We start from the raw sequence: 10,209 nt of genomic DNA, 5'->3' as shown, positions 1-10,209 counted from the left end.
ACCTTCCTCTCTGCTCCTAGGGGCTGTCTCCTCTTCTCCTCCTACTGGGGCAGGCCCTGCCGGAGCAATCGCCTGCCTGGGTCTTATTGATCATGAAGGAAAGAGCAGAGAAGGGTTCATTTTATTTGATCAGATACTGAGCTTAAAAACGGCTGAAACTTTATGTATCAGAGGGGTAGCCATGTTAGTCTGGATCTGTAAAAAGGACAGAGAGTCTTGTGACACCTTATAGACTAACAGAAGTTAGTCTATAAGGTGCCACAAGACTCTTTGTCGCTTGAAACTTTATGGTAACTGGTGACCAGTTTCCCCCCCCAGTTCAGTTCAGATTCAGGGTTGCTGAGTAAGAGAAAAATTATGGATCAAGTCTGGCTCCAACTCCGTTAAAAAGACCAGTTCAAACTGGTTCTGGTTCGGTTCTGGTGTGAGTCCAGGCGGGCAAATGAAATCTGCGGCTTCTGAACTGACCCTGAGGGGAAAACTGGTCACCAGTTACCATAAAGTTTCAAGCGAAACTGTTTCTCTCTGCCCCTAGAGTTAGTTGTTTTTTCTGGGTCAGACGCTGCTGCCTCCGACGTCGTGATCTGGGAGCCCAGCCGGAGCAGCTGCTGCTCCCCCAGCCGGGTCTGTGCTGGGGGGAGACCTTCATTAACGCCCCCTCTGTGCCCAGCCCAGGTGGGGACTTTCCCCCATGGCTGGAACTAGCCCCGGGCTCTGCCCGCACCAGCCCTGAGCCGGAGCCTCCAGGCGATGCGGAGAGAACTGCGGGAAAGTGCTGGGGACGGGCAGGAAAGTGACTTTTCAGGGACCAGCGGGTGAGTTTGTACCAGAGGGGAAGGGGCTCCCCGTGTGTCTGCGGGTCCCAGAGGGACACAGCCAGGCCCTCCCTGGAGAGCAAACACCCCGGGAACGGGACAGTCACCAGTTCTCCCAGGCGGAGTGGAGAGGGAAGGAGACGAGAAGGGGAAGGGTGACAGCGAAACGGGCAGCAGGAGAGAGAGGTTCCCAGCTCCCAAACCTGCCCAAATCCAGTCACTGCGTCACCCGGGGCAGATTGAGTGTCCTGGGAACAAGGTGAGGAGCAGAGCGAGGAAAGGCCAGTTCCTGCCCCTGTCAGGTCACGGCCCTGCTGGGCGGATGTGCTGTCTGGGGGACAATAAACAGAAAAACGGCCACGGTCTGTCTAGCCCAGTATCCTGTCTTCCGACAGCAGCCAGTGCCAGGTGCCCCAGAGGGAATGAACAGAGCAAGCAATGATCTTGTCATTCTCTCTTCGCTTCTAGCAGTCAGAGGCTAGGGACACCCAGATCACGGGGTTGCATCCCTGAGCAGCTTGGCTAGTAGCCCTTGACGGACCTGTCCACCATGAATTTATCTAGTTCTTCTTTGAACCCTGTTATAGTCTTGGCCTTCACAACTTCCCCTGGCAAGGAGTTCCACAGGTTGAATGTGCGTTGTGTGAAGAAATATTTCCTTGTGTTTGTTTTAAACCTGCTGCCTATTAATTTCATTGGGTGACCCCTAGTTCTTGTGTTATGAGAAGGAGTAAATAACACTTCCGGGGAACAATGTCAGGGGGAATCCACCCAACTAGCTCCTTTGATTCTGCTTTTTTTCTAGGATTTGTCTCAGAGCCTCTGTCCCTGGCAGGGTTTAAAATTGCCTCGGTGGGTCCAGCCCTGGTGGGAGGGGCCGGGTCATTGTTGTAATGAAGGGCCAGAGGCTACAGGAGAAGCGTTTCGGGGGCTGCTGTCAGCATAAAATCTCCACCCCTGCAAGAGGCAGTAGCTGTGTGGGTGGGAGAAGCTCTCCCGAGTGACGTCAATTATACCCAAGGAAGCCTGAGCGTAGGCCAAGCCAAAACGACGGAGGGTTTTCCCAGGGTGGCAGAGTCTAGAGCGTCTTTCTGCAGGGAAAGACCCTGGGGGGGAATCGGGGTGTGACATGGACCAACGCACCTTCTGAAAGCTCCCCACTTGTCCCTCTCACCCTGACAGGCTGAAGAATCACGTCCACATTTCGCTCCAGATCGTCCCATCTTCCAGGAGACAGGGAAGAGACATGGCTGTGGTGTAGCTCAGGTAGGAGATTTTCAGGGAGCTGTATGTGTGTGTTTGGTTTGTAGAGGGGAGGGGCAGGAAATACACAGGGTGAGGCAGGGGGAGACGGGATGTAATAAATCGGCTGGGACATGTTCACCTTGGGCCTCGTTTTCTGAACAGGCCCATTGGGAGGGGGTGACCGTCCCCCCATTTCTGAAAGCGGAAATGCCCCATGGACAGGGCTGGGAAAACTGACCAGGTTCTTGGTGCTGGAGCCTGGACCCACTAGCCCAGGGGTCGGCAACCTTTCAGAAGCGCTGGGCCGAGTCTTCATTTATTCACTCTATTTAAGGTTTCGCATGCCAGTCATACATTTTAATGTTTTCAGAAGGTCTCTTTCTATAAGTCTATAATATAGAACTAAACTATTGTTGTATGTAAAGTAAATAAGGTTTTTAAAATGTTTAAGAAGCTTCATTTAAAATTAAAGTAAAACGCAGAGCCCCCCGGACCGGTGGCCAGGACCCGGGCAGTGTGAGTGCCACTGAAAATCAGCTCAGCTGTGGCGTTCGACCCGCGTGCCATAGGTTGCCTACCCCTGCACTAGCCAGAGGCTACCGTGGAATATGAAGGTGGTGGGATTTCTGTCCCGGTCCCCTGCTTGGAGCCTGTAGCTAGCAGGTGTGTGGTAAATGAGAAGACCCCGCTCTCCTCTGTCTGCTGGGAGGGACCAGGGGCTCTCACCTGCTGGCTCCTCTGAGCAGGGTGGGGGTTGGATTCTGCTTCTCCGTCCCTCCTCCTTCGTGACTAGTGGGATTGTGGCCAGGGCAGCAGGCTCTGAGTGGAGGAACTGATGTTGTTTCAGATACCGGTGACCTTCGAGGAGGTGGCTGTTGTATTTCACTGCGGGGCAGGGGGCTCTGCTGGACCCCGCTCCGAGAGCCCTTTACAGGGACGTCATGCAGGAGAACGATGAGAATGTGACCTCGCTGGGTAAGGGTTCCCATCCCCTCGGTTATTAAATGCCGTTGGGTCTGCATTTCTGAATCTGGTCAGGTTCTTCCCTGCTCGGTTAGATTGTAGGGGGAGGGTCGCATTGTCCACAGCTCCGGTGCGCGTGATACTTTCATCTCCATACTCCCTCCAAGAGAACAGGGGAGTCAGAAATCTAATGGACATGCTAATTCATCCCCATCTCTCCAGCTTTCAAGGGTCCAGAAGCAGGGTATTGTCCTGCCTGTGTAATTTCTCCTTCACCTTCCTTCTTGGGACTAGCTTCATCCGTGGCGAGGGCTCTAGGTTCTGCAGGGTAGGAAATAGGCAGGAATTTAACACCCGAGCCGTGTGTATGTGTGTGTGTGTCCGTAAGTCCCCCAGAACACAAAGACCTTGAGAACTCCTAGTGAGGTCATGACAACACCCCCGCAGACCCCAAGGGGTCTGAGCTATTACAATCCCATGTAAGGTCAGGCTAAACTCAGGGAATGTCCCTTGTGACAAATACTCTATCAAGACTTCATGCAACTTGACTGTGCCTGATTTTACCCCCTGTGCAGGACTTCCCATTCCCAAACCTGACCTGATCGCCCGGCTGGAAGGAGGGGAAGAGCCGTGGGTCCCAGATCTCCAGGCCTCCAAGGAAAGGGGGCTCTTGAGAGGCACCCACACAAGTGTGGGGTCAGGGAACCTCACACAGAAAGCACCTGGGACTCCCCAAAATGTGCCCTCAGTTCTGCCCCATCTCACCCAGGTCAGGGCTGCAGTCAGCAGGCGTCGTATCATCACGGCAAATATCAGTCCCGGCTTCCCATCCACCCTGTTAGCTGTCAGGAATTTCCTCCCTGACTTTACAGTAACAACTCACTGAAGGTTGTAGTTCTGTTCCTGAAAAATGCAACTTTAAATGAAACGATGTTAAACGAATCCAGTTTTCCCATAAGATTTAATGTAAATGCGGGGGGTTAGGTTCCAAGGAAATTTTGGGGGGGCAGACAAAAGGCATATACAGTACTGTACTGTGGTTGGGAAGTTCCCCTGGCTTACCCCACACAGGCACAGCCCGCTGCAGGCAAGGACGCTAGGAAGCACCTTTTGCAGCAGCAGCAGCTTCGCCGGAGAAGAACAGGCTCCGACTTTGCCGGGAATGCTCCAGGCCCACCTCTTCCTGTCCCTGCTTCACTCCAGGCCCACCTCTTCCCACCCCCACTCCACCTCCTCTCCGGAGCAGCCGCATCCCCACTGCCCCCAAAGTCCTAAGCGCTGCCAATGTTTGGTGGTGGGCGAAGCACTGGGAGGGAGGGGGAGGAGGCGGAGAAGATGAACTTGTGCAATGCTCCCTTGTAAAGTCGCTGCTCTTCCACAGAATCTTACACGCAGTGGACAGAGCAGGCATCTGTCGGAGAAAAACAGGGTTCTCACTCTCTGGTTGAGTGCAGCAAAGTCAGATACTTTATTATCTCTAGCAATTGCATGCAGGGAGAGAGCTAAACAGATCTCTCTCTGCCAAACAGTTACAGCAAGCATTTATACCTTTTGTTACAAACAATAATGTGCAACAGCTGCATTTTGTTTATACATAGGTCATCCTGATATCTTATTTTTCTCACCAATTTAAACTGTAGTCTACATTCCATACTTATCTGACTCAAGGTTGCAACACCTTCTCACACAGTTCTTTCCCACTCGCCTCACACAATCCTCGCTTCTACAAATCTCACGTTATTAGGGTTACAGCTTAGCCTGACAATTGCTCACAGAGGGGACTGTTTGCATTGAAATCCCCTTCAAATCCCTGTCCGTTCTTTCTCTCCTTCCACACAGCCAAACGCTGTTATGAGGGAGCATTGCACAACTTTAAACGAACATGTTCCCTAATTGAGCAGCGACGTAACTTTGAAACAATGTTACGCGGGAGGACGTTAAGTGAGGAGTTACTGTACTTCCCTGGCAGTGTTCGGATGGGATGTGGAGGCAGAATCCATTGTCTCAGGCTTGTATCTACACTATCACTTATGTCAGTGTCACTTTTGTCACTCAGGGGGGTGAATAAACCAATCCTCGAGCGACGTAAGTTACACAAGCTAAGTATGAGTCGTCAGTGTGATGCTGTTGCCAAAAAAAAGCAAACATGATTCTGGGAGGCATTAACAGGTGTGTTGTGAGCAAGACACGAGAAGTCATTCTTCCGCTCTAATCTGCGCTGGTTAGGCCTCAGCTGGAGTATTGTGTCCAGTTCTGGACACCGCATTTCAAGAAAGATGTGGAGAAATTGGAGAGGGTCCAGAGAAGAGCAACAAGAATGATTAAAGGTCTTGAACAAGACCTATGAAGGAAGGCTGAAAGAATTGGGTTTGTTTAGTTTGCAAAAGAGAAGACTGAGAGGGGACATGATAGCAGTTTTCAGGTATCTAAAAGGGTGTCATAAGGAGGAGGGAGAAAACTTGTTCACCTTAGCCTCTAAGGATAGAACAAGAAGCAATGGGCTTAAACTGCAGCAAAGGAGGTCTAGGTTGGACATTAGGAAAAAGTTCCTAACTGTCAGGGTGGTTAAACACTGGAATAAATTGCCTAGGGAGGTTGTGGAATCTCCATCTCTGGAGATATTTAAGAGTAGGTTAGATAAATGTCTATCAGGGATAGTCTAGACAGTATTTGGTCCTGCCATGCGGGCAGGGGACTGGACTCGATGACCTCTCGAGGTCCCTTCCAGTCCTAGCATCTATGAATCACCCACATAATTGCCAGTGTTGACAGCAGTATGTCAGCGGGAGAGTTTCTCCCATCGACTCCCGCCGCTCTCTGGGGCTGGAGTAAGGCCTCGTCTACACTACGGAGTTTTGTCGACGCAAGTTATGCCGACGTATAGCCACCGCTGTAATTAAACCACTGTGGCAGGTCCACACTATGCTCCTTGTGTTAGCAGAGCGCAGCCACGCCAGCAGCTCTTGCATCGACTCAGAGAGCAGAGCAGTGTGAGTAGATATCCCACTGCACAACTGGCCGCAGGGGGCTTTGGGAAGGGTTTGCAGTGCCTCATGGGGCAGGTAGAGCGTCACGTGAGGCAGGTTTCACCCTACTACACGGGAACCTCAGCGTTATGGAGACCTCGGGAACAGGGGTTGTTCCTAACTCTGAAATGTTCGTAGCCCTGAACAAGATGTTATGGGATGCTCCTCAGGGCAGATGGCTCGGAGCAGGGGCTCACAGCTGTGCCTGTGAACCTCAGCGTCTTCACCTCCTACCTGTAAGTGGCTGCCCCATGCGTGGCGAGTAGGGGGTGGGGGTGGGGACAGGCAGCCCAGATGTGCCTACCTTTTAAGCTGCAACACAGGCACAGTACAGGATTTGCTGGGGTTTGGTTTTTTGTTTTGTCCCCACTGCTGCCTGATTGTGTACTTCTGGTTCCACGTGGTGTCCGGTTGACTGGTCAGTCTGTAACTCCGGTGTCCGTAGCTACTGTCGATTGCCAGCTGCTTTTCACCTGAAGCGTCGGTGTGGGGAGGTGGGAGGAGGGGAAGAGTGTGTGTGTGTGTGTGTGTGAGAAGAGACAGAGACACAGTGTGTGTAGGGGAAGTGTGTGTGTTCCTCCCCTCCCACCGCAGCAGCCTGCCCTGCCTGTGTTTCTAGTGCCGGGAAGAGCAAGATTTTGCGTTAATGATGCCGTGATTCCCTCCGAGTTCTCCCACAGCCTCCTCTGCCCGCAAACCCAGGAGATCCGCCCCTCCCCTGTAGTCCAGGCAGGAGTGTGTTTGCTGCCATCCGGCTCAGCTGGGCAGTAGCTATGTAAGCTCTGCACGCTGAGGAATTTCAACGCTGCCGGGAGCTTTGAAAGGGGAGGGACGCATGCCTGAGTAGCTGGATGCAGGGCAGCGGAGTTCAAAACAGTGAGCCGAGTGGTCACGGTGGGCATTGGGGGATACTTCCTGAAGGCCAGTTACGGTGACGTAACGAACGCAGTGTCTACACGGACGCTTTGTCTCTCTAACTTTGCCGCAAAAAGCTCTATGCCTCTCGTCGAGGTGGGAGGGGTTTTTTTCGTTGCCAAAACAGGAGAGTTTTGCCAACAAACCTTCATTTGTTTTGTCAACAAAAGCTGCCCTTTGCCGACAAAACTGCGTAGTGTAGACAAGCCCTATCTACGGAGAGGACAGACAATGACTCCTGTCTGGATTGTCTCTTTCTCTCCCAGCAGGTGATGAGCGTGGGAGTGAGAACAAGGAGGAGAATCAACAGCAGGAAGCTCCTGGGAAAGTGGAACCACTGGGGACGTTTCTGAGAAGAGCTGAAGGGAGTTTTTCCCAGTGCTTGAAACAGGGAAAAGCCTGGGGAAATCAGGGCAAGGCAGGGAGGCAGCTGGAACACCATCCGAGGAAGAAACCGGATGAATCCATTCTATGCATGGATCCCAAGGAAACCACAGCTCCGCAGATAAATCACAAGGAAGAAAAACCCTACAAATGTCTTGACTGTGGGAAAAGATTCAGTGTGAGAACAAGCCTGACTATGCATTGGAAAATCCATACAGGAGATAAACCCTATAAATGTTTGGACTGCGGGAAAAGTTTCTATCAGAGTTCACACCTTATTACACATCAAAGACTGCACCTGGGAGAAAGACCCTATAGATGCCTTGAGTGTGGGAAAAGTTTTAATGAAAGTTCATCTCTTAGTAAACATGGGAGAATCCACACAGGAGAAAGACCCTATAAATGCCTTGAGTGTGGGAAAAGATTCAATTTCAAATCAGCCCTTAATGTGCACCAAAGAACCCACACGGGAGAGAAACCCTATACATGCTTGGAATGTGGGAAAAGCTTTCGTAAGAGGTCGTCCCTTATGACACACCAGAGACTGCACACAGGAGAGAGACCCTATAAATGCCTGGAGTGTGGGAAAGATTTTAGTGAGCGATCAGCCCTTATTACACACAAGAGAACCCACACAGGAGAGAAACCCTATAAATGCTTGGACTGTGGGAAAAGCTTCAGTCAGAGGTCACATCTTATTAACCATGGGAGAATCCACACGGGAGAGAAACCTTATACATGCTTGGAATGCGAGAAAAGCTTTCGTCAGAAATCATCCCTTATTACACACCAGAGACTGCACACAGGAGAGAGACCCTATAAATGCCTTGAGTGTGGGAAAGGATTCAATGAGCGATCAGCCCTTCTTACACACGAGAGAACCCACATGGGAGAGAAACCCTGTAAGTGCCTTGACTGTGGGAAAAGCTTCATTCAGCCATCCAGCCTTATGACGCATCAGAGAATGCACACAGGTGACAAACCCCATAAATGCTTGGAGTGTGGGAAAAGCTTCAGTCACAACTCATACCTTGCTAGACATCGGAGAATCCATACGGGAGAAAGACCATATAAATGCTTGGATTGTGGGAAAAACTTCAGCCACAAATCAAACCTTACTAGACATCAGACAATCCACCTGGGAGGAAAGACCATATAAATGCCTAGACGGTGGGAAAAGTTTAATTTAGACATCAACATTTGTTACACACCAGAGAATACTCACTGGACCGAGACCCCAGAAGTGCTTGGACTGTGGGAAAAGTTTCATTCAGATCTCACACCTTACTAGAGAATTCAGGGCCGTCCTTAGGCATACACAGCATACGCGGCTGCGTAGGGCACACGAAAATTTGAGGCACCCCTGGGTCTTAGTGTCCCCCCTCCCGTCTCTTCCTATCCCAGTTCTGACCCTTCCGCAGGCTCCTACCATAGCTGGTGAGTCTTCCTCCGGAGGGGATCTAGTAACTTAAAAGTGAAAAAGCCTTCAGCCTGCCAGACCAATTAGCACAACATTGAAGCTGTTAAAGAGCCATTCGAGTGGTAACGAAGCCATTTCACAGGCACTTGCCAACCCCCAGGGATATACTGTCAGTTTCTGAATTTACTGACAAAACCAGCTGTGCATTACTGTCATATTTACTCAGAACATGTTAGTCTACAGGACCTTAGTTTAAAATTTGCTTTAAAAATATTTCATTAGTGAGTTGGTGAAGATTATAAAATCACATCTCTAAAAAAATCCTTGCATAGATTTTTAGATGCATGATCTGAGTATTCATCTTTAGCCTTAAACGCCTGGATCTTCAGACATAGTTTTTTAAATAAATCCTTCAGAAGACACACACACACCCCTTATCTAAAATACGTATGCGAGTCCAGGCTGCTGTCGGGCAGAGGGGCCCCAGTTTAATAATACACCTCTACCCTGATATAACGCGACCCGATATAACACGAATTCAGATATAACGCAGTAAATCAGTGCTCCGGGGGGGGCGGGGCTGTGCACTCTGGCGGATCAAAGCAAGTTCGATATAACACGGTTTCACCTATAACGCGGTAAGATTTGTTTTGGCTCCCGAGGACAGCGTTATATCGGGGTAGAGGTGTACTGCATTGGGCCCCATAAATCCCAAGGACGGCCCTGAGAGAATTCGTACTGGAGATAAACCTGATAAATGCCTCCACTGTAGGACAAGTTTCCTTGAGAGAACAAACCTTATTAGACCTCAGAGGATCCGCAAAGGCTATAAACTTCATAAATGCCTCAAGTGTGGGAAAAGCGTCAGTAAGAGCTCAGAGCTTACCAAACACTAGAGAATCCCCAAGGGTGAGAGACCCTAGAAACAGCTTCACTAGATTCAATCGGAGTTCACAGATCAGTGATCCACACCACAGAGAGACCTTGACTGGGCAAAGCTTCACTAGGCTGCTCCCGTAGTACCAGGCATCAGCAAATCCACACGGGGAAGAAACCTCTGAGATGTCCTCAGGGTGGCAAATGCTCCAAGTGAAGCTAACGCTATATTGGGGGATCAAATACTGAGGGACCAGGAGGATGGGTTTTGGGGAGGAAACCGGGGATTGAAGAGTTGGGGCTGCCGGGTGCTGGGGCTATCGAGCGGTTGGGGACTGTGGGATAAGAAGAGAGGGAGAGCACGGGGTATAGAGAAGTGACGCTTCTTAACATTCATTCCCTCGGTACCTTTGTGACTGGGGTCCCGCTGAGCCCTCTGGCATACCAGTCTGGGCTCCCTTACTCACTGAGAAAGATAGATTTTAAGTAATTATAAGAAGTGAGCGTATTGATCAAAGGAGATTACCCTAAGAAATAAAACAAAACACAATCTAAGCCTTATAAA

The 10,209-nt window shown here is 50.5% G+C and overlaps 1 protein-coding gene and 1 long non-coding RNA gene across 2 annotated transcripts; both read left to right on the top strand.

The window, feature by feature from the left end:
* The first annotated feature begins 229 nt into the window (after positions 1-229).
* On the top strand, positions 230-2,948 carry LOC113407985. Its single transcript, XR_003370166.1, has 3 exons — positions 230-815; positions 1,998-2,081; positions 2,908-2,948. It is a non-coding gene; the product is annotated as an uncharacterized LOC113407985 (long non-coding RNA).
* Positions 2,949-3,000: 52 nt separating this feature from the next.
* Positions 3,001-9,004, top strand: LOC112112405 (zinc finger protein 501-like). Its single transcript, XM_026659282.1, has 2 exons — positions 3,001-3,035; positions 7,234-9,004. The coding sequence occupies exons 1-2, from the start codon at positions 3,002-3,004 to the stop codon at positions 8,505-8,507; spliced, it is 1,308 nt and encodes a 435-aa protein (XP_026515067.1). The 5' UTR covers position 3,001; the 3' UTR covers positions 8,508-9,004.
* The last annotated feature ends 1,205 nt before the right edge of the window (positions 9,005-10,209 follow it).

This window comes from Terrapene carolina, unplaced genomic scaffold (genome assembly GCF_002925995.2).
Source record: "Terrapene carolina triunguis isolate 2854851 unplaced genomic scaffold, T_m_triunguis-2.0 Scaffold618, whole genome shotgun sequence".
In the NCBI taxonomy this organism is placed as follows: domain Eukaryota; kingdom Metazoa; phylum Chordata; order Testudines; family Emydidae; genus Terrapene; species Terrapene triunguis.
The sequence above is the reverse complement of the archived record's forward strand: the minus strand, read 5'-3'. Positions and strand labels throughout refer to the sequence as shown.

Bases quoted from the DNA above. Each gene is read 5' to 3' on its own strand.
- LOC112112405 (XM_026659282.1), top strand. From the start codon at position 3,002: ATGCAGGAGAACGATGAGAATGTGACCTCGCTGG. The intron at 3,036-7,233 runs GTAAGGGTTCCC...CTCTCCCAGCAG, and splicing joins TGAGAATGTGACCTCGCTGG to GTGATGAGCGTGGGAGTGAG.